Source organism: Lathamus discolor, chromosome 1 (assembly GCF_037157495.1).
Source record: "Lathamus discolor isolate bLatDis1 chromosome 1, bLatDis1.hap1, whole genome shotgun sequence".
NCBI classification, from domain to species: Eukaryota; Metazoa; Chordata; class Aves; order Psittaciformes; family Psittacidae; genus Lathamus; species Lathamus discolor.
The window spans coordinates 153,875,507-153,899,868 of NC_088884.1; the positions used below are offsets into that span (position 1 = coordinate 153,875,507).

Genomic DNA, 24,362 nt, shown 5'->3' on the forward strand with positions numbered 1-24,362 from the left:
ATCTCCCTTAATTCCAAAAAAAGCATACACATAATAAAGGGCTCTAGTGTCCTTCAAGAGACAAAATTCAGGCCTGAATGGAAACAAAGATGCCTTGATTTCTTCTGCTTCTCATTGTGTTTTATTAGATGCAGCTTTATGACATAAATGAGGTTAGACATGCACAAACACTGCACTGGGGCTGAGGCAGTTTCATCTCTGCACCACCAAAAGGGGCTATTTTGCTGCTTTTCTTCCACAGGATGGGAGCACAACTGCTGGCACGATCTGTTGATTTAAGTAAGAGAAAACTAATCCCTCCAAATAGTTCTAAGATTACATTCTGCGGGACTAGTTTTCCCAAAAGGCTCAACGTGGTGTCAGACATGCATCAGGGAGATAATAGAACTTGTGTTCACAGGAAAGGGAAGAAGCATATTGAGGCTGCCTATATTTACACTACCCTACAATCAAGTTGGGCTATTTTAATTCTGAAGTGTTGTAACCATGCTGTTACGTGATCTGAAGTGCTGGTGTGTTTCACTTGCTTTAACCAGCATGATATATTTGGTCAAGAGATATTTCTTTTCCTAGAGGAAGAATTCTCTGATCTTAAAGTTAGTCTGAATTTCACTGGAAATTTTAATGGTTGAATGTAAAACACTAAAACAACCTAAACCAGAAGTCCCTAAATTCAGTGGCCAGACCTCCTTTACTGAAGTAAAACAAAGAAAGAAATAAATAGTCCCAGACTGCTGAGATATGAACATTTTCATTGCAAGCGACTGTGAGAAGTGGGGGAATTCTAACCAAGCCAAACCAAAAACCCTGCTGAAATTAAATAAAAATAGTTCCTGAGAAAGTTCTTATTCTACTGGGGGAGGAAGTCGATGCTAAAATATCAACTAAAAAGGAAGAAGCTGTTGGATTATCAGTGTCCGTTGAGTCTGTGCTTTATAAAACAGAGTAAGTCCTATCCTAAAGCCAGCTGAGGAACAGTCAGTTGTGCTCATGAATGGATGTATGGGCACAATCCTCACACTGGTATAATGAGTTTATGTTGTGGTAGTAGTAAGTTTGTAAATGTAAATGCATTAAAACTTGTCTTACATTTCTCCCTCAACATGAAAAAAAACCCAGATAATTGAGCCTTCCTTTCAAGTGGATCATTTACTGTATGCGTTTCTGTATGTGCATTGTTTGCTTATCATTTTAAGAAAACTGTATTGCACGGGTAGAGGGACCTAGACTGTGTTTTGTCTGCGTAGTGCCATATGACTTTTGCCTTGGTTCATGATTTGAGCACAAGTGAAATAACAGTATTCCTTTAAGTACTGTTTGCAGAGTCCACTGAAATGAGTAAATTCGTTTATTCTTCAGGGGTATATCTTCAAGTTCTCTGCATTTCTTATACACTTTTCTAAAGATTTTCTCAATAGGCATAATAGATGGGGGGGGGGGGTTATCAATAAAAATAGAAAGGTCTATTCCTAAGTGCTTGTAAAGCTGTGTAAAGGGAGTTTGGAAACTCTGCTCTATAGCTGGTATTCAAAAGTAGACTACAAGGGTGTAACGTCTTCAGTGAGCAAGCAAGATTCTCTTCTGTTACTACAGTAGTGAAAAACACAAAGCATGTTTTTGGAATTATCTGCTTACTTAATTTTTGCCTTTCAGAATGAATAAACTCTGCACTTAAAGGGTGCATCTCAGCTGTTACACTTGTCTGAAGTTAGAGATCTACAGGTATAGCTTAATGATCATTTCTTTTGCAGCCTTATGGCTTACATCTTTAAATTAGAGAATTCCTAATGCCGTGGCCTGGCAGGTTCAATTGGACAGCTGAGGTGGTGAAAGAGAAGCAAGATTAGGGACACAGAATGGGGTGGCTTAATCTGGCAGAGCAACAACAAGAAATGCTTGTCAAACTGCAGCATGAAGCTGTTGTACTAAACATTTATAGTCAATGGACACTGCGAGAAGTTATCCAGCTGGTTTAGGAATAGAGGACTTACCTTTTGGAGCTGTTCATGGTTAATAAAATGTAGTTTTAAAAGCGAGGGGTAGGAGAAATGTCTGTACTTCAGGGGCAAAGAGGTATTACCTTTTCCTGGCTGGGCTAAAAAAACTCTTCATTGTGATTTATTCACATCTACTCAAATAAAAAACTAAAGGAGAAAAGTGGTCTGGGTTGGAAACTTTCATTTTCTGTGTCTGTAACAGTGTTCATTAAAATAGATCAGTTACAGCCTCTTGCACGAAAAGATTACACTGGAAACAAGATTAGAGGCTACTTGTGCCAGCCGTCACGGTTAGGAGGACCATGGTAGACATGAGATTGTTATCACTCTAAGCTGTTGAAAGAAATATGAGAAGGTAAAGATATTGACAAATATCTCAAACTATGCATATGAAATCATGTGTGAAAAGTTATAGACATAAGAGGTTATTTCAGAAGTACCCCAAAACTATCTTTGTATTATTGATGCTGATCAGTATGTCAGGCTGAGACTCAGAAAATTTCAACCCCGAGTTTCTGTTAGTTGGTGGTTCAGCTGCATGGGGCCCAGCACAAAAAGTAAAATATTCATCAAATGTAGTTTTTCTTCTCTCAAAATGCTGACTGCAGTTGTTTGGTGTTGTGAGTCTAGAAAAGTGTATAGAGCACACACAGCAAAAAGTTCACATCCCTTGTCTTTGCTCATATCCATTCTTATCAGATCTCAGTGAATAGAACATCTCTGCCTTAATGTGTTGCCTGCAAAATACTAGAAAAGTTCGTGTTTCAGGGACCAGTTTCTTGGTGAATGCAAGATTTTTCTGAGCATTTACTAAAAAATTCCCACTACAAGTTTCCCTCACATCTTGTGGTTTGGCGGAGTCTCGTCCCTCCTCCTTCCCCCCTTCCTTCTTTGGACTCATCATTTATCTGATTAGGGAAAAAAGAGCCTATGTGATGATTTCTGGTTGTTATGCAGTGGAAATCATCCAGCCTCTTCCCCCTGGCCTGTGTTCCCAAGGAGCCAGCAATTACTGAGTCTGAGTTTCAACTCTCCTCATAAATCAATCCTATTAAAATCATTAAACAGTGATGTAATTTCAGTCCAAAGTATAGCTTTATTTCGTTTGATTATTAATAATTTTATCAAAAATTATAATTTTCTCTTAAGTATTTTAATGGGCTTTTTTTAATATCTGCATCCAGCTGCACTTTATCAATCAATGTGTCTCCTTTGCATATCTTCAGCTCACATCTGCTGACTGAATGGACTCTTACCATGCCTGTGAAGAGTGATGTGGTTGTGCTAGTGCGGCTGGATTCTGCTTTACTTAGTGAGAGAACAGCTGTCAGCTCAAAACTTTCTTTGCAGAATCTGCCCAAATAATGATGATGGAAGGGCCAGAAAAAGGTCTAGCTGGGACTGCCATCCCCAAGTAGGGATGGAAGAAGCCATTAGGGTAGAAAACTCATCTTTTGGCTTTTATCTTATATCGTCTTGACTTATATAACCTTTTGAGTATGTTTGACATGGGAAATATTATGAGAAAATCAGCCTGGATTCTCATTACACCTTTTTTTTTATTTATTTATTTCCTTCCTTTCTTTCCTTTCTCTTTATCAGAGTGACATCTTCTCTTTAATATACTAACAAAAAATATACCAATTTGTTATGAAAGCTGCATGTCAAGTGTAAGATATTTCTAATAAGAATGGAATCTCAGTCCTTTTTAGCACTAAATCTGCCTTGTAGTCTCAAATGTCAAACATAGTTGTAAAAAGATGTTCTTGCTCTTGCCAGTCAGTGCATGTATGTGCGTATCAGTACGTGTGTATATATCTCTCAATATGTTTCTCAATTTATGATTATGAAGTTTTGTTTCCAATTTTGTACCTATTTCATTTCTCCAAGTGATCCTATTTATATGTATATTTTAGTAAAAGAGATTCTGATGAAATTCGAGAAAAACATAAAGTCAAGTACAGAAAAAAATAGTTTCCATCTAGATGTTAGTAATAGGACATTATAAATGAGGTTTATTTTAATTTCCTAGCTAGAATGTTAAAGCTGGTTAGTATGAAATCCTCTTTTCTTTCATCCACGTAATTACTATTCTGTAGTAGCTGGCTCTGCGTAACTTGATTATATTATGTTCTCAGGGCTGTTGCTGGAGTTGACGGAGACCCTGATTTAGTTCATATGGAAATCCAGGACCCCAGTGGAGGTATGCAAATGAAAGTGTTATTATCAATTGATACCCTAGTGTATAGTCATTTCTCTTTGGTTTAGAGCACACTTTTTGGATTGTTTTTAAACCTAGTCAGAAGAGAAACTGTGCAAGTCAGATTCATTCTCTGTTTATCTGTAGTCAGCAAAGCTGTCCTGTTCTATAAAAATATAGCATAATTTCAAATTTACTTGTTTTCCACTCTAAGATAAATTGACGTCAAGATGCTATGCTCTGTTGAAAATGTCCATTAATAGTGCAATTTATTCTGGCAGTTAAACATTGAACATTTTATCCTGATTTGAAATAAAACTGGCAATGCAGTGTTAGTGCTGGGTAAGGGTTTGCTAAAGTGAATGGTTGCATGTGCCAGTCAGTCTGCACTAACCACCATTTCCCAGAATTTCTTCATGTTATAGTATCCATTTATTTTCAAGAGGAAAATAAATGAACAAGAGATTAGCAGTCAGGATATGCTGTACTAAAGAGTCACCACGTTTCCAAAAGCTTGTACAGTTTCTTGTTTCCAGCTGTACTCTTGAAAGATAACTGAATTCCTTGAATCAGATCATCTAAGTTCTTGTGCACTCTTAAAAATGAGTTGTAAAGAATGCACAGTTTGACTTTCCCTGATCCAGAAGCTTTTCTTCATTTCAGTCCTATTAAAAAAAATCAAAGTTACCATGTTAAAATTTGGATGGCAAGGTTTCTAAATCTTTTAGCACTGAGATTTCTGAGACATAGTGACTCCTACACAGCTCGGTCAGTTGCTCTGTTTAGAGACAGTGTAAGAAGATACTTCAGGAGCTGGATGGAAAGTATCTTTTTTATTGAACATAAAAAGCAGAAAAAAGAAAACTCTCATAACTGGCTGCTGGCTGCGTTCTCAGCAAATGGATTTTGGGCACTTGTGTTCAGTACATGCACTGATTTTAGTGGAAAGAGCTTCTTTGTGCTACCTATTTGATGAAAAGCTGTGGTCCTTGTCATGTGTATTATGAATAGCTACAAGGCATTTTGATGGCCCATTGGTGTGCTTGCTCAAATGTCCTCGTGGTGATGATTTGGACATAAGCAGGAGAACTTAGATTGACTCTGGCTGCCTTTTAAATAGATACAAATTTTAAAAGAAATATTTGTATCTAGTATACTGGATTAGCCTTTTCTAATTAAAAATCATAAAATATGGAATGCATTTCCTATCACACTGCAAAATAATGAAGGATACAGGGATGCATTATTCACTCCTTCATACTGTTTCTGGAGCATGGGGAGAATTGTTGGTCTGGACGCAGGATTGTGTATATAACATTTTTCTCACTGCACTTCGGAAAGTCACTCAAGTACTTTGTGCTCAGAAGCTTGTGACAGAAGGTGAGCTGTACAAGGAGCTTGTATCTAGGAGAAGGTCTCCGGGCCACAGCTGGTGTAAGGTACGATTATTGGCTCTGCTCTCTCTGATAAGAGCATTGTGCATCAAAGAAGTGGTGATGCTGTTCTGACAGCCCAGGCAGAGAGGATATTCCTCACCCATTGCTAGCTGAAGAGGAAGACAGAGGCCATAGCCTCCACTGATATAAATCATTCCAGGTTTTTTCAACAAGGTATTAACTCTGAATATAGAAGCCTTGCCCCAACAGAGCAGTTCCAGTGGTCTGTTAAAAGCGTGTCTTAACTTTCCTACAGAGCTTTGAAAATAGCCTTTAAATTCTGCACGCTCTCTATTAAACGTGTCTGATTCTCTTCTCGCTCATCACAATTTTATAACGCGGTTGATATATTGATTTCAGTCATGTTGTGTCAGGCTGCTATTTCTCCAAGTGAATAATATGTCTCTGTGCATAGGTTAAGTGAGAAAAAGAGGCTCCTATTATCCCCACCCATGAATGTCTCATTCATCTAACCCCTAATCTCTCTGGACCAGCAAAATTTGGATAATAATAGGCTGCCTCCCAGGAATGATCTGAAGTGTAAGCAGTTAATATATTCTCAGTACATTGGAGATTGAAAAACTCTTGTATGAGGGTTCAATATAATAATTTTGCAACTAACTCACCTGGCAAAGGCAGCAATTCCCCTACATGAATAACATTTTATACTGCTTGCTTCTTCATCGCTTGATAGCTCTGTCATATGTTTCTGTCTCTGTTCCCTCAGGTTATCGCTACATCACCTGCCAGGTTCAGAATTGCTCTGATAAGACAATGACAGTCCAGTTTGCAGGTGGCACTGATCGGGATTCCCTAACTGTGCAGGATGACTACATATTTCTTCAGGTACTGCCACATCTTGGAGACACAGCCCATTTTCAAATTCAAAATTAAAATCTTATACAATGCAGCTACACTGTAATTTAGTAGTGTGGAGAAACCTGCTCCAGAGTATAAATAATGATTGATAAATTTTTACATGGAACAAAGCATTCGCTTATCAGTCAAAAAAATCCAAAGCCTCTTTAGTTTGTGCAGCCATTTGCCTATTTATCTAATTGTTTTGTCACTGACTTAGCTTTAATGGTATGAAAATTTCCAAGTGGATTGTGTGGTTCAAAGTTACTTTTTGTAAATATGTTTGTGTTTTAGGCAAAACACAAGCCTTTTGTTCTTAAGCTTGCAACCTCTTCTGGGTCCTTTCCAGTACTTCCATAGTACAAGGTTCTCTGAGAAAAGCATCCAAGGAAAGCTACTGAGAGAATAGCTTCTTCCTCTGGATTGATTTTGCTGGGAAAAATCTTACGTGGGTGTGCTTAGGAAGCAAAAGAGTGAAATGGCTGTAGCTGAGGAGCTTAGAGCAACTTAGAATAAAATCATAGAATCATTCAGGTTGGAAAACACCCTTAAGATCATCAAATCCAATCATAAACCTAACACTGTTAAGTCCACTAAACCATGTCCCTGAACACCATGTCTGTACCTCATGATGGTCCAAATCGCACTGGGATTATTTCATTCCCAAACTGCAGGATCCGCATGCAGAAGGCTGGGCTGGAACTCTGTCAGCTTCACAGCACCAGTACAGCTCAGGCACACCTGAAAATGTTAGAGTATGTGTTTGGGACTCATGATTTGAATCTGTCAGAGCTACAAACTTCTCAAAGAACAGTTACGTTCTCCCTGTTTTTTAAGATTTTATAAGGGAAGTTTCTTGTGCTTTCCTTAGTGGTTGGCTCTTATTTTTCCCTTACTTTGGTATGATTTGCTTGTTGCAAGGCTTGTCTACTTACTGACTTTTGCGGGAAAGCAATATCATGGCAAAGGATAGGTCTCCCCTCCACTGCCATGGTGTACAGAGATTGAGGTCTTTGCATCTTACCCCTCTTGTGGCTGTTTCTTCTAAAAGGATGTGTAAATTAATGGAGACGCACAATATCTGTCTTCCTCTTTTTTGGCACAGAAGTTTCAAGGGCCCACATGGTTTAGAACATTTAGCACCACAAAGAAACAGAAAAATGGACTTGGGAAATATTTTTTGAATAAAAGTAAGCATTTTTCAGCCCAGCTCTAGCACTTGTGGGACTTGTTTTGCTCAAAGGTATTTTTATTTGTGGCTCCCCCCCAGGCACATTGTAAAATCCATTTGATGGTGTGTAGATGGTGTGAAGTGCTTCTCACCATGTGAACTTCCCAACTGCTGTGCTCAGCAGAACACTGGCTGCTTCCTCTTCAAGCATTTGTTTTGCCAGATGCCTTGTGTAATTGCATCTCGAGCTGTTGTTATCCTGTCTCATGCCAGGCATGGGCAGACACAAAATAGAAGTGCAACCTGGAAAGGTACACATAAAGTAATAGCCAGTGGCTACTACCAGAAGTGTGCCATTGTTAACATAGTCTCCTTAGATTTGGGGCATGTTGAGTGCAGTAAACGAGATGTGCATGTATTCCACATAAAGGGGAAATATCTCTAGTCTTTTCTTTCAGACTTATCCGCAGTATGTAACATAAATCTTGTTGATAAATTGGTTTACAGTTAGCCATATCTATGTTACTGGAGGATAGAAAATAACTCTAGGATCTTATAGTCACATCTGAAGTGTGGCCACCCCTGAGGTGTGATGCAGGGCCCTACTTGCCTGTTCCAGTGAAACCACACAGCAGCTGCACATCTGACAAACAGCACACTTTTGAAATCATGTGGCAATTCTTTTATCAGTAGACTAAAATATTGCTATATAAGTTAGAATATTGCTTTATAAGTTAGACTAGGGACTTCTCTAAATATCACAGCAATATCTGTCAGAAAGAAGATGGAACAGAATCATCTGTGAAAAACAGAGCAGAGTTTGAGACTGTCTTACCATCCCTGGCATTGCTCACATCCCCTGAGCTTTGCAGCTGTGAATTAGTGTTGCAGGTCTGCTTTGCTAATCCTGGTCCAAATCTCAGATTTTCATGATCTTAAAGGAAGATCTCAACCCCATTTCTTTAGTATGTCTATACCCATGAAGATCAGGCACTTTCTAATAGTCATTTCCAGTTTGCACTGACAGTCAGACAGCTTCAGAGGTGATTTCAGTAGGAGGATTAAAGCTTCAACACTGTTTTTAAGCGCACACCAGCCTTTAATGTCAGTGAGAGTAGACATGACTTGCTGCTTCAGCTCTGATTCTCTGCTGCCTCCTTGCATCATCTCATTTAAAATGAGTGACATTAAAAAAAACGCATAATGAACAAAAAGGCTATGGAAAGATGGATAAGACTGCTATTTAACATTAATTAAATAAATGGTGAGGTTTTTGGTTTAATCCATCATTTACTAAATCACATTTCTAAAGGGCATCACATTCTTTCTAGCACAAAAAAAGAAATTGATCTAAAGAAAGAGTGAAAATTATTACAATATTAAATTCTTTTATATCTTTAAAATATTCAGTCAGGTGGACCTGCTCTCATGCATCAAGTCCATTTTTGCCAAGTGAAGACAAGTTTACATGTTTCGGGATAAGCTGTCTTCCAGGTCAGTTTCCCTTTTTAAACACAAAAGTTGAAGAGAAAAGCAGTGAGATTGGAGTAGGATTTTAAATGGATTTCCTAAGTCAAAGAAAGAAGATGAGTCTGTCCTTCTGTTCCACAATCTGATTTGTCATGGACAACCAGAGAAAAAAATTGGACATTTCATTTCACTTGTTCCATTTTCTTTTTTGACCCATGCATTCCTGCCAGGAACCCACCCTTTATAATTTAGTGAAAATGACTGAATAGCCAATACCCAGCTATCTGAGGGAAAAAGGACATGAAAAATAGTGTGGTATTATTTACCAAAGGCTAAACCCTTTGCTAATCTCATCTGATGGTGCTGAAGAGACTCAACTGGAAATGTGCCAATGTATGTACAACCACAGATTTTGACGTTACGTTTCTGACTAGAAGAACTTAGTGAGGCTGTTGGTTGAGTATTTTCATCAATGTTAATTAGAATCATCCTTTTGGTACTTTGGAACAATATTTGCAGTGGAGGTTTTTTATGAATAAGGTAAAAGTCTTAACATGACCAATGTGTCTGCTATTATAAAGAGGAGAAAGGGCCTAATGGGTAAGATTCATACAGCAGTATACCTTTTAATGTGTATTTCTGTAGGCTTTCTTTAGTGACAATCTTCATAAGCCCTCAAGTATTTTACATAAAACCTAATTTGTCTTCAGTTACACATGTGCAAGAAGTTGAAATACATGGTTTACCTCTCTAATTAAGCATATAATTGTGTCTTCAGGATATATCGCTGACTTTCAAACTGACTGACCAATGTATTCAGAGTTGCACCATCTTCTGTGTGACATGTCAGCATCTTCCACTGGCAAATGTTTTACCCCGTGTAGAAAATATTAGCCAAATACAGTGAATTATTTACATACTGTTAGTGTGAATTTATTTAGCCTTTTGTGTTGTGCTTTGAATTTTGTTGCTAGAATACCACTTGCCCTTGAGGTACCTGGTGTTCATAGCCTGTGTGCCTCTTCCCTACCTCTTACCTGGAGGGTGCTGCTGCCTGGAATTCTATGAAACAGCAAAGATGCGGGAGGCCAGCGGGTGCAGATATACGAGTGAGGACTGGGGCAGTGAGATGCAGAAGTCTCAGGTATCACTCAAGACATCTGAAATGGCAAAAGAGGGATCTAAATCACTTTTTTCTTCCTAAAGAGGAGGAGAGCAGAAGAGTTTGAGTCTGTTTGGGGTCTATTTTGTAACAACTTTGATTTATTTTCTTAGGAGTACATTATGCAAATTCATATGATGCAATAAAAATAATAGCCATGTATTTCAGTTGCAGGTTAGAAAGTCTCCAGGTTAGAGAGTCCTCCATCTCAGACTCTTTAGATTTAACAGAAACTATCACAGAGTTCAATTTTTTTCCTTTGTTATAGACAACATCAGCAAATCGGACCAAGTATTATGTCTCTTACCGTCGAAATGGCTTTATACAGATGAAGTTGCCAAAATATGCCTTGCCAAAAGTAAGTATACAATTTTTTTTTCTATTTATACATTTGCTGTCCTCTCCTTCTACCTAAACTAGTTTTGTTCTTTTCTTTTTTAAACTTCATTATTCTGAGATCACAGTTTCCCTTGTAAGGACTTCTGAAACCTGATTGTGGTATATTCTCAAATCTACTATTCTTATTTTTATTCTAGCAATGTAGGAGCTCATAAACTATAGAGGGTAAGAACATATGCTAGCTTATTTGTCATCAGATTCGCAGCAGTTTCTGAACTTTGCTTCCATGAAGTAGCACTGCACGCCCAATGGCAATGTAATGATTTTGAGTGAGTGATCTTTCAAGAATCAATTACAGTTTAATTCCACGTGGTGCTTTCTGGTATAAGCATGAATAGCAATATAAAGAGAATTTTACCAGTTGATGGTGCTCCGTTTCATTACAGAATCCTGGTTTGGACTTTAAATGCTTAACAAAAACACAAGGATTGTTGAGAGGTTCATTCAGACTAGCATATTTTTATAGTGACAGGGTTTCTCTATTTGCATAGTAAATTAGCATTAAAGCACAGAGAGATATTTACAGATGGTCTAATTGATTAAATTGAAATTTTGTGTTGCACAGTGTTTGTTTGCTAACTTTATTTATAGTTAGAAGGCTTCTGTAATCCTGAACTTAAAATTATTTGGAAGTTTTAAAGACCCAGCTGGATAAAGCCCTCAGTAACCTGGTCTGGCCATGCAGCCCACCATGCTTCTGAGGTTCCTGCCCTTTCGTGTGATACGGTGTGATTCTGTCACTTACTTAGCAAAGAACTAAGATGTTACCTTTGCTTGTCTTCAATTGCACAGTTTTAATTGATTGCTCATCTAATGAAAGGCAGGGGTTATTGTTGATATTGTTCTAAACCAAAGAATGTGCTTAATAGGGGTTTTTTTCCATCCTTGATTTTTTTTTTTTTTTTTTAGTCCAAATGGACCAACTGAAATCTGGTTTTAAATATAGAGCATATTAATAAAATCCTCAAATCAAATCCTCATATATTAGTTGAACAAGAATAGGAAATTAGGGTATTCTAGTAGCACTACAGATGTAGCTTTATATTTATCTATTTTGACAGGAAATATATAGGTAACGAAAGGTAAATAAATCAACTCTTCCACATAATTATTTCAGTGTTTTTAAGTCCTTCACAATAGCCTGTATGCTTTCTCGTGAGGAATTTGTAATTGGGAAGACAGCAGGAGAATATTCATTTTAAAATTTTAAAACATGCTAAACATGGACATTCCAAGAGACCACAGCCCATGTATGACCCATGCTGGAGTAGAAGAAAAGAAGTAAGGGGCAAGGGAGAAAGCAAAGAATAAGCAAGGAGCAGCAGAAAGAAACCCTTCCACAGATGACCCCTGCACAGCACATTGCCTCACTGAAGGAGCTGGAAGGAAATAAATTAAGACAAGGTGAAAACAGGGAGTCAAGAGTAGCAGTGGGGGAGAAGAGGCATTTGATTAAGCTGAGCTTAGAGAAGGGGAGGAAGGATGTTTCCGTAAGTGATTTTTATGCCTCTTTTTTTTCATCAATACACTAATTAGTGATGTAAAGCATGTGTTAATTGGAAATAACTTTAACCAGGTAACATTCCCCAAGCTGCGAATATTTTGCCCATGGCAAATTTCCTGAAGAAGTGCCAGCACATTAGTGCAGGTGTTGACTGTGCTTTGTGTGGGAAAATATTGCATGTTGGGAAACAGTAGGGCAGAAATTTTGTAAGATAGACCAGGGCATTTCTTCTTTCTGTTTCTGGATGGCCTGTGCAGGAGGAATCTGCACCCTTCCATTGCAGTTTCCTTCTCACACCCAGTAATCTGCTGCATTTGGCCAAGGCAGCACTGTCCTTTCTGGTTCTGCTGTCACATAGAAGATGAATATGCTAACTCAGCCTTTCCAGAGTTGTACAAAGTGTTATGATTATGGATGTTATAGATGGTAGTTCACATTCCATGTGTGAGTGATTACTTCAAGCATTCGGGGAAGTAAATTATTTTAAACAAGTTGGATGTGTATTATACCTCCTTAATGACACATGCCTCTGATTTAAGTATCAATATTGCAGCACACTATATTAATAAAGGGCATGTTATTTGGGTTCAGATCTAGCTGCCTGACAGATCAGAATGAATCAGTGGAGGTTGCCAGAACGCAAGAACTATAAGACTGTTGTCCTTATAGGCATCCACATTCTTAATAAGTGAACTTGTGTCAGTTGTGAAGAAGAGCAGCAAATATTATGGGAGGGCTGGAGACAGCTGCACGCAGTGGGTAACCTAGATCTGTGTCCCAAGGAGCTTTCCTTGGAAGCGAAATCAGTTTAAGAAATCCTCCACAGTCATTTATTTCTGCAGTCCATGATGACCTCTGTTGTGTTTGTGGGACTGCACTATAAATGAGTGTAGTGATCTCAGTGAAAAATAGCCCTTAAAAAAAGTGTAATTTGTTTTTCAGAAAGGCAGATTAAGAAGCATCTTTATTGCAGTGAAGAAGCCTCCTCAAGGGGACAAAATACGTAGTCGTAAAAGCACTTTAGTCGAGGAAGACCCACTATAGTTGGGAGCTGAATCCAAATTAGAAACTGAGCTCAACTTCTTAATGATGTTGGTGATTATGTACTTGAAACAGTGCCAAGGAAAGTGACAGATATTCTGGGTTTTGAAGTTTTCAAATCATAACTGAGTGCCTTTCTGAGAGATTTCTTCTAACCATAGAGAAGTTATTCGCTCCTTATGCATCTTATAAAATAGATGCATCTTATAAAATATATGTATCATATAAAATATGCAGAAATAATTATTGGTAATTTCTATGCTTGGAAAAATAGCAGAGAGTGAACTAAAGGATCTAATAATCACTTTTAGCCTTAAAAGCCATTAATCTTCAAAGGGTGTTTAGTTTACTTGGCATATGCTCTTCCTGAGTGCATTTCTGACATACTCAAAAAGCGTCAGGCATAACTTCCCAGTGTCTGTGTCATATGTAGTCTGGATTGTTTGAAATGGTGCTGCATGCAGAATTCTTTGTCTTCAAGAATATGTTTTTTGTTTATTTGGTTTGTTTTTTTCTTTCCCTAAACAGATTAACTCCAGGCTTGACTGAATAAATAAATTAGGAGTTAATAGTTTCATTTTGGATAGAGTCAATAGCTAGCTGGAAACCGGATGACTGTGTCATTTGGAAAGGGATGGTTTTGTGTTCTTCCTAGTTGAGGCAGTACCCAATGAGTGGAACAAAATAAACTGTATCTCTTTAACATTTTCATGATGCCTCCAAGAGAAGTTTCTTTGGTATCTGCACACAACAGAGCTGAAAATTTCAGTAAGAGGACCTGAAAGCCAGACATCCATTAGAGCAGTGGTAAATGTAAGAGATTTTAACCTCTTCTGAAAAGATACTTTTCGTACCTTCACATTACAGATGAAATTTTAGACATTGAAGTAAATAAGAAGAAATTTCTTATCACATCATACTTCAGTGAGGATTATCTGAGCACAGTAGAAATGAATCTTCCAATCCAGCTTGAACAGAAGGGAAAAGATTCATGTGAGCAAATTACTGATGAAATTTTACTGATGAAATTACTTTGCAAAGAAGCAGAAAATCAGCACATAAGGAGTACAACTAGAACACATGACTGAAGAATGGCTACTTTTATGGTGGTAGGAGATAAACAGAACAAAAGAATTCACAAAGATATTTCCTTTTTCTTAAGACTGATTAAAGCAAATAGTTTTTGAAAGAACTGAGTTTCAGGGTTTTTAAAGTATTAGACACTGCCTAACCAGTGGATCTGCTATAGGCTTTATTTCATTTTATTCAAAGGAGTTGAATGAGGCTTCAAGAAATCTCTTTCCAAGTGGTCTCTGTAAAGTGCTGCATGTCACTGACCAGAGTTTTTGAGCAATGATTGTGTACAGGGACGGAAGACTGTATCTAAGTCAGAAGATACTACAGGCTGGTCAGGGATGTGCCTGACGTTAGAAAAACTGTGCTGGCACACCAGCCTCTAGCCTGAAGGAACAGTGCTGGGCTTTTCAGATACTATTCTTTTGCTGCACAGATGTGTTTCATGGTGATTGTACATATGCAGATAGAATAAACATTTTCAGACTGAGCAATTAGAAAACATTATTGATGTCTCATTTTCCTTTTGATATGAAGAGCTTGAAAATCTGCAATCAAATTAAATTGTTTTATATTGTTTGTATTTGCATTTATGTTGTATTTTGCCAAATGTATCCCCAGTGAGGAACCTAAAAAGTGATGTTCATCTTCGGACATATCTTGAGGCCTCTTTACTTGTGAATCAAAGCCTACTAAAAGCAGCTTCCAGCTATGTTTTACATGTGCTAAGTTTCTAGGCTTCAGCTCCACAGTGCCACTTACATCACTTTTTTCTAGCACATTGTAGCTCCATATACGTACAGAGGGCAGAGTCATTGGTGACCATCTAATGAACAGAATTCAGGTAAATTTTGTTATATTTTAGCTTTTTTTCTGTGCTGTTAAGAGCTAAAAGAGTTCTTAAGAGCTATATTTATTTTTGTTTTAGTAGCTTGTTCAATACTAACACTACATTGAATCACACAGCTGTCTCCTGAGTTTGACTGGAGTCAAGTGCCAGCAGCTGCTGCAGGCTGGTAGCAAAGGCTGGTAAAAACATACTGAAGGCTGCCTGGATGCTTCTCAAAACAGAAAAGAGAATTCAGAGCTGCTGTTTTAAAAAAAGGACTTGTTTTTTTATACTACATTCCATTTCACTAGGACTGTTTGTTCTGTGCTGCTAAAACTAGATTATAAGTTAATAACTTGTAGGAAGGCAATATGAAATGAAAATCAAGCCAAGAACAGCAGGATTGCACTTTTGTGTTGAAATGGCTGGCTAGGCATGCAGAAGTGTTCCAGGGAGTTCCAACATTCCCCCTTGGGCTGTTCTCAACCTGGAATAAGGGCTCTGCTGCCTGTGCTTGGAGAAGCAGGTCAGCTCTGTCCAGGGAGTCATCACACTTGTATTTCACAAAGGTTCCTGCAGCTCTGATCGCCCTCTCCTAGAGAAGTGTGGTGTGGACAAGGATGAGTACATTGGGTTCTGCTCCTTATTCAGGATGTTGAGTCATGCTCTAATGTGATCAACAGGAAAACTGGGAACAAGTTCATTCTGAGAGTTTAAGCGAAAAATTTGTTGACAAAATTGCTGACCAAACCAAGGAATCTGTTACAAATCATAGTAGTTTTGCTGTTGGAATTTGGAATAATTTAATTATTCTGAGTCTCCTTCCCACCTCTTGTAAATAAACTCCATTGATAATTATGAACTGATACAGGGCATTCACTGATTCTGCATTTGTTCATGCCAGCTACAAAATCTTAATGTGAGAGCTCTATTGTCTGTAATATCCTACTGCAATTCAGCAAGTTTAGTTCTGAAAACCTATGGTGTGGAAAAAGCTTCCTTCATCTATTTCTATCTCTGTATGTCTTTTGAATCTTGTGAAATAGTCAATAACATAAATTGGGGGGGGGGGGGGCAACAAAGATAAAAGAGAATATGGGGGAAAATAAACAGAAATAAAAGATTAAAAAAAATCCTATTGCCTTAGAGATAAGTTAGTCTTTCATATATTCTTGGTAGTAGGAATCTCCTATACATGCCTTTTCTTAACTCCATATATGCTTTTTATTTGACTATCACTTTGTGCCCTCCTGAGGGGCTCGAAACAAGCCCACCTCTTCTTTACCTCAAGTCTGAAATATGTCACTGTTTGAACCAGAGGTTTTTTTCCAAAGTAGTGTGTATCATTCAATAATAGATGTAACACTTTCAAGAGTAAGATATTTTGAGCAGTTTTATTCTTTATCCATGAATTCCCATCAACCTTTTGAAGCATATATTCCCTTCTCTGTCAATCTCCCTCTCGCTTTTTCAAGGATTCTTTAAATGGGTCCATTTGTTAGCAGCAGAAATGGCAGGAGAGATTCCTGCAGCCCTTTTGTTAGCAAAGTTCTCTTGAGGCTTTGGCCATGTGATGATTATGAAGGACTGAGGCTATGAGAACTCATTTAGCAAGGCTTTTAGTCTACCAAGAACTGTTTCTCTACTTGGGTAGCCCCTTCACCATCTCTGCCATTTGCCACTTTTGAGGCATCAAGTTGGTCCTCTGTGCCAGGCAGAAAGGCAGTTTATAGCTGTAGCAGGACTACTTATCCATTTTTCTGAAAGTCCATTGGAATGGCTGTTGAACAAAGAATAAAGAGGAAGAAAATAGAAATACAGGTAGCAGTGATATTTGATGCAGGAGAAATATTCTTTTCCCGGGCAGTGTCATGGCAGTAGGCAGTGAACTTGAGCTGTAGCAGCTGTATGGATCCCCAGTTGTACAAATCGATCCAAGGTAGGTTCAAGGAACTGTTCTTCACAGTGTAACTCGTAATTGATTTCTCTCCTTGCACTGTTTTACTCAGCCAGACAAGGAAGATTAGGAATGTTATCTCTGGGATATGTGCCATCCAGTTACCTTAAATGTACTTGAGAGTTTACAGGGGTATAAATTTGATGCATTTGGAGGTCAAGGCTGAGACTACACAGCCTTGAGTGCTTACATCTGCTGTGCTTCAGATACATTTACTCAAAAGTGTTTTGGACAATACAACTCGTAGCATTTCAGAACTGTACAAAAGCTTACAGCCTGAAAAGATGAGATAAAGTAAATGGAGAATGCTGGTATTTGGAAATCAGTCTATTGCTGATACAAATTGCCATTGGTGAGCTTGGGGCGGGGAAGAGAGACGTGAGAATGGCAAGGGAATGGATGCTTGGGCAGCAAGACATGGAACAGAGAAGACATGGCAGACAGGACAGAGCAAAGGTAAAGCAGTAGAGATGAGAGAAGGAATGTCCATGGACGAATGGGCATATGACAGAGGAAACAACATGCTTGCTACAGCAAATCTGGAAAATGATGCTTTCTTGAGGCACCTGAGAGTTTGTGGACTCTGATTTGAGCATGGAAATGAAAGGAAAGCACAAGAGCTCAAATACTGAAAGTATGCACAAGAAAGCAGTCTGGAGTTTAATAAAAATCTGAGTAGTGACAGTAAGGAATGTTCCAAATCCTGAAGATCTCTCACATCAGTAAAGGAGATCTTTATAAATGAATTTGAATAAATCATAGGTGAATAGCATAATTACAGAAAAATTAGATGATCAGCAGGACTTTGAGTAGCCTGCAGACTGTGGAGGGAGAAAGCAGGAGGTCTAGCAAGAAGGCAATTACAGTAGTCCAAGCATGAAATCACCACAGAATAAATGTTTTCCTTACAAGATTTGCTGAAATTACAGCTTAAGGTAGTATCTGTGGCCATGAAATAGATAAAGCAATAAAATCTTGCATTCGTTCTGTGAAGATATTTCTTCTTTCTCAGGTGTCCTTACTATTTAACTCTTTAGTGACAGTAAATTCTATGTGGCAATATTTGCTGACATCCCATCTTCATGTGCTTGTCATCTGTTGAACAGTAGGTAGCTGAGCTGAAGGATTGGACTTGGCACACTGGCGACATGGCCTCTGTATTTGTCAATCAATGTCTTCTTCCTCTTTTTAAATTCACTGTTCCAGGATAAGAATAGTACAAGAGTGACAGGACTGTGCTTTAGCTAGATTTTCAGCAGTCTGTGTCATCCAGGGTTTTGAAAGTTAAATTTAAGAATCAGGCATGAAATTTGCAGTTTTCTTTACTTTGTCAATTAATTTTCCAAGAGGAAAATTATCATGACTGGGCAGAGGGTGTTGTGCAGGATTATTGTAGGACTGGTTTGCTTCTTAGAATCATAGAATAGTTAGGGTTGGAAAGGACCTCAAGATCATTTAGTTCCAACCCCCCTGCCACAGGCAGGGACACCTCACGCTAAACCATCCCACCCAAGGCTTCATCCAACCTGGCCTTGAGGGAAAAGAAATCATTATGAAAGGAAAATAGCGGTAAGGCTGAAATGGAAATCTGAAAATGTAAATTCTGAGTGGAAGGAAAAAAGTTCAAGACCATGAAGGACAATTTCACTTGCTAGAACCAGGATCTGTTATGTTCTTGCCCCAGGAAAAAATTGTCATCCGGCAGTCTGCATGTACAAATCTCTTTCTTGGTGACAGTCATTGCCAAGAGAAAACTAAACTGTCCAGCCCCTCTTTCCTTCACCTGATCCCTCCAGAATTAATCTTCCGGTCCTTCCGCACCACACATTTCAGCTCTTTGTGCATTGTTTCCACTGGCTCGGCAGCTCCTACCTCACCCTGAGATATGAGAACCAAAACTGTTCCCATCCTGACAGCTGTCACCTCTGCCACCACTGGTGCTTGGGGCAAGGAAAGTGCCATTCACTGGAGTTTTGCATTTGTTTATGGTACTGTATAAATGTTTTATTATAATAACATAGCTGGTAATTTTGCTGAAAGCTCCTGGCATAGCATTAGAGTAGGGGCTTTATAGAGATTTTCGCAGTAAAAGATGACTGTTTCTTTATTTCTTTGTCTGACTTTCTGTTTCATTTCCATCCTTATTTATTTGATAATCAGGGGAAGTTTTCTCATACAGCAAAAGAAGAGATGAATTCAACATTGGGTGCAGTTTAAAGTGGGGCTACCCAGCCTCATGTTTAAGGTTTAAGGCAGGAGACGAAACATTCCATACACTTAAGAGACTTTTCAAAAAACCTGTTGGGAATGGTTGCTGTGTTTTGCAGACATTTCTGTTAGACTTTCTGCTTCTGAATAATTTTTGAGTAACAAGGAAAGAGCAACTATTCATGGGATGCTAAACAAATATCTACTTTAGTACATAGTTCAACATGAATGTCTTTCAAAATAGCATTGAGCTGTCATTGATAGGAGACTTCACTGACGTTCTTTGAGATGTCACATGTATAAATACTTTACATTTAACTAAAGGATTACTTAGTAGCCAGTTTTTGTTCATATTTTTTTTCATCACATTATTTTATTTCTATTGATGTCTTTTTTAAATCTAATGATCTCAGTCACATCGTGTATGTTGCCTGAAGTGTGACTACCCCGCTTTGCCAAGTATTCAGCCATACACTGCTACTCTCATTTTCTTCAATCTTAACTGGATTCTCATAGAACTTATTTTATATCTGTCTTAGAGATCTAAAAAGATCTTTTCTTTTATTTTTTCTTTTTTTTTTTTTTTGTAAAAAAAAAAAAAAAGGAACGCTGTTTTTTTCCAAACTCATTTTCTCTTGACATTTTGGTACCTTTATTTAATATTCATTCCTTTGCCTTAGTTAATATTCTCCTGTAATAAGATGACAGAACTGGATATAGTGTCACAGTTAAGCACCAAAATCATAAAGAGTTTACAAGGTTAAGGCCCTGTGGCTAGATGCCATTTCATATGTAGTCCCAACAACTGCCTTTATGCTGCCATATCATATTGCAAACTAATCTTCTTCTGTTTGCTAAGCTTAGTACAGTGTTCTTACTTCCTGCTTTATTTGTTCTGTTCATTATTAGTGTTAAATTGTTTTCCCCAGCTGTGCTTTTTTTTGTCTGAGAAAGAAGTTTGGAGTGAAGAAAAGTGAAAGCAAGCTGCTGCAATATCCATACCTGAAACTCTTAAGAAACGAATGCAGAATGTTGATTCTCATGTTATTACTGTTTAATATTTAAGTGGATCTGTCTACATAGATAAATTAGCCTTATATACTATAATATACATGAGCTGTGTGCAGGATATGTACTGCTTCCTATGTGTAACTGCTTAAATTATATCTGTTCTATGTTATGCTTCACCCTGGACAAAATAGTTCTGAATTCTCTAGGAACCTGAGAATTATTTTTTAGATTAGCTTTGTTTATGTTGTTTCAGTCTTTCATTGACTCTCATCCAGATCTTGGAAAGCCATTTACTGTTTTTCCTTTTTTTTTTTTTTTCCTTTATTTCAGGAAATCATTCCTCATAAATGTCAAAGCAGAAAAGCAGATCACAGCTTTTAAACATTCATAATTTTAGAATCATAGAATAGTTAGGGTTGGAAAGGACCTTAAGATCATCCAGTTCCAACCCCCTATCCCTGCAGGGGCATCTCACTCTAAACCATGCCACCTAAGGCTTTGTCCAAACTGGCCTTGAACAACGTCAGAGATGGAGGTTTTACAACTTCTTTGGGCACCCATTCCAGTGCCTCACCACCCTCACAAGAAAGAACTTCTTCCTTACATCCAATCTAAACTTCCTCTGTTTAAGTTTTAAGCCATTACCCCTTGTCCTATCACTACAAACACTAATGAAGAGTCCCTCCCCACCATCCTTATAGGCCCCCTTCAGGTACTGGAAGGCTGCTATGTCTCCACGCAGCTTTCTCTTCTCCAGGCTGAACAGCCCCAACTTCCTCAGCCTGTCTTCATACGGGAGGTGCTCCAGTCCCCTGATCATCCTTGTGGCCCTCCTCTGGACTTGTTCCAACAGTTCCATGTCCTTTTTATGTTGAGGACACCAGAACTGCACACAATACTCCAGGTGAGGTCTCACGAGAGCAGAGTAGAGGGGCAGGATCGCCTCCTTCGACCTGCTGGTCACACTCCTTTTGATGCAGCCCAGGATACGGTTGGCTTTCTGGGCTGCAAGCGCACACTGAAGCCAGCTTATGCTCATTTTCTCATCGACCAACACCCCCAAGTCCTTCTCTGCAGGGCCGCTCTGAATCTCTTCTTTGCCCAACCTGTAGTAGCTGTGCATGGGATTGCTCCGACCCAGGTGTAGGACCTTGCACTTGTCATGGTTAAACTTCATAAGGTTGGCATCAGCCCAACTTAGAAGTGTGTCAGGGTCCCTCTGGATGGCATCCCTTCCCTCCAGTGTATCAACCTAACCACACAGCTTGGTGTCATTGGCAAACTAAAAGTTACCTAGAATTTTGATCTTCCCCATGCTGTTTTGTGCTTTTATACCCTGTAGCCAAAAGGCAGTGACTGACCACCTCGGAGTGGTGGGGTACAGCATGTTGGTTAGTATTGAGTTGAGTGATTACTGTTACTGAACTTTCAGATGCATATTTTGTCCCACCATATTAAAATCTCCTGGCCAGCTTATTGACTATAAAATAGAAATGATGGAAAATTTAACCATTCTGTGTCTCATTTTTTCTACAGGATTTACAGATAATCAGTACAGATGAAAACCAGGTGTTTGTGGCTGTTCAGGAGTGGTACCAGACAGACACGTACAACCTGTACCAGTCTGACCCGCAAGGTGTTTACTACTCTATCCTTCTGGAGAATGTCCGGAGCACAAAGCAGCCAGAAGAGAATGTCCTGATAGATATTCTGGAGGTAGGTCTTTATCTTTTCCAATGCACGTAGTCTATGTGCTAATGTGCTGTGTGCTCTAGGAACTAGATACTTGGTAAGATGTTCCACAGATGTGCAAAACCACAATCAGCTGAGGGTCTTTCTAAAGATATTGAAAAGTGAAGCTGGCAGCAGAGTTTATTATTGAAGCATGAAGTTACACAGCTGCCTACATAGAGCTTTTTTTCCTCTAGGTGACTTAGTGATACACTTTCTGACTTAGAGCAGCACATCTTTTAGCCAGTTGGGTCTTAAAAAGTGATCCTGTGAGTCTTGCGTGCCATGTGTCAGCTCTATCAGGTGGAGAACTGACAAAATTAGATACTGGACAGCAAATCCACTTGCTTTCAGTAGGTATCTTGTGCCAACAGCATTTGGTATGAGACAAACTCTCCTGTAAACAAATTTATTTTGGATTTTAACATCAGTGCACTTGGCAAAGTAAAAGACTGAAGAATATAGTGTTTTGGAAGAGTAGCACAAATTGCTCTCAATTCCATCTGTCGATGATGACATTTAAATGTAATAAGGTGTAAATTTCATCTTGTTCTGTTGTTTCTTGCAGCACATAGGACTGGCCATTATCAGAATATTAAAATAATGGATCTTAGGTCTGACCTAGTTTGTCCACTGTTACACTCTAATCTGCCTGGTGTTAGTTAATTAAAAAAATAAATAAAAACCTTTATAAGAGCACCAGATTTCTTTGGATACAAATCATATGCTTACAGAGTTGTTAAATGGCTGTAATTAGACTCTTCTTGGTGAGGGATAATGATAGCAATTTTTTCCCCCTTATCTCCTCTATCTTTGTTGATCTTTTTCTTTCCAAATGACTGTAGTAAACCAAAAACGGTTTATCATTATCACCGATTATTGTCTGGACTCTACCATTTTATAAATGATGCTTCCTAATGAGGGAAGCTATACACTGTGTGTAGCCACATTCCCACAAGGTGATTTATTGAGAGCATTATTTTGCATCTCTTTGCTCCTGGTCACTCCTGCACGATACAAAGCTAAAAGGTAGTCTCTACTCCCTATGTCACATGTACCATGTAATTTCAAGCGAGTTTATAGAGAGATGCCAGCCCTGGCTGTCCTTTTGTCTGTAAAAGTTATTCACTTAATTCAGTTTCACTGGTGATTTCAGAATTTCATAGTCTTACTGAGGGCACAAGAGAGAAGAGATATCCTAGATTATTGTGTGTGCTGGATTAATATGTAGGGTTGCATTAAAAAGAAAATGTGCACATGATAATTGAAAGACAATACACATGGAGCCATACACTTAAATTTTTAAAGCCATGTTTGGAATAGATTTGCATTATAAGAGAGCACTTATATTTGCTTACAATAAGAAAGCCTACAGCTTTCTTTAGATAGCTTATACAATAAACAGCATTCATCTTCTTTACTAGAATGTGATCAAGTACTCATGTACAAGTAATGTATGGGTTGTTTGCACAGTACAAAATAGCTAATAAATATAACACATATTGCAGTTCTTGATGGGGTGTTTTTTGGTCTAGTCCAGGTTTTCTCTCTGGGCATTTTAATGCAAGTATCCCCTCTTGGGAAGAGGAATCTTTAGTGGAACACAGAGACAACAACAGTCCTCAACAGCTGACAATTTCTCTTTCCATCAGTGCATAATTCACTTAAAATTTGTGCTGTTTGCCTTTGTTATCTTCTGCTGACCTCACTTAGTCTTTTATGTACACACCTGCTACAAATATCTTCTAGGGGTTTCTACCTGTCTGCATTAATTTTCTTTTACATGCTTTATCTTTTTTATATCATATTGCTTTTCATGTTGTGTGTGTGAAAGGGGAGTAATTCATATATACTTGTTCAAACAAGGAAAGAAAAAGAAAGAAGAAGAATTAAGTCACTGTCCAAAAGGAGCATGTCCTTGAAATTGTGTCAAGTGATACCACAGTGAGCCAGTCACAAATGTGATATAGGCATATTTACAAAATGGGCATACTAATGTAATTCTTCTAGACTGGATCTTGCTGTGACTCCTCATATAGATAAGAGCTACACAAGTCACAGTACACATTATTCATGCTTTATTTCCCAAACAACAAATCGTATACATTTACATTTTAATCACAAGCTTATATTGTGTAGCACTATTTTTTGTATTTCAGTAACTGCTTCTGGTAAACACTGTTGGGCCATCTGAACTGTGCTTCTTGCTACCAATAACATAGAATATTGTTTGGCTGTAAAATAAATAATGTAATAGTACAGCAATTAATGTGTCACAAATTACATAGTCATGGCAGAAAGCCTGTTTAGAAAA

The 24,362-nt window shown here is 38.3% G+C and overlaps 1 protein-coding gene across 6 annotated transcripts in view; it reads left to right on the forward strand.

Moving 5' to 3' along the window:
• The window catches only part of SORCS2 (sortilin related VPS10 domain containing receptor 2), a 559,071-nt gene that overhangs the window by 452,341 nt on the left and 82,368 nt on the right, over window positions 1–24,362 (forward strand). For all 6 annotated transcript variants that reach the window (XM_065659847.1, XM_065659840.1, XM_065659855.1 and 3 more), the window contains exons 6-9: window positions 4,136–4,200; window positions 6,361–6,479; window positions 10,563–10,652; window positions 21,854–22,033. In XM_065659847.1, the coding sequence (XP_065515919.1) occupies window positions 4,136–4,200; window positions 6,361–6,479; window positions 10,563–10,652; window positions 21,854–22,033 (454 nt within the window). The remainder of the gene's footprint in view (window positions 1–4,135; window positions 4,201–6,360; window positions 6,480–10,562; window positions 10,653–21,853; window positions 22,034–24,362) is intronic.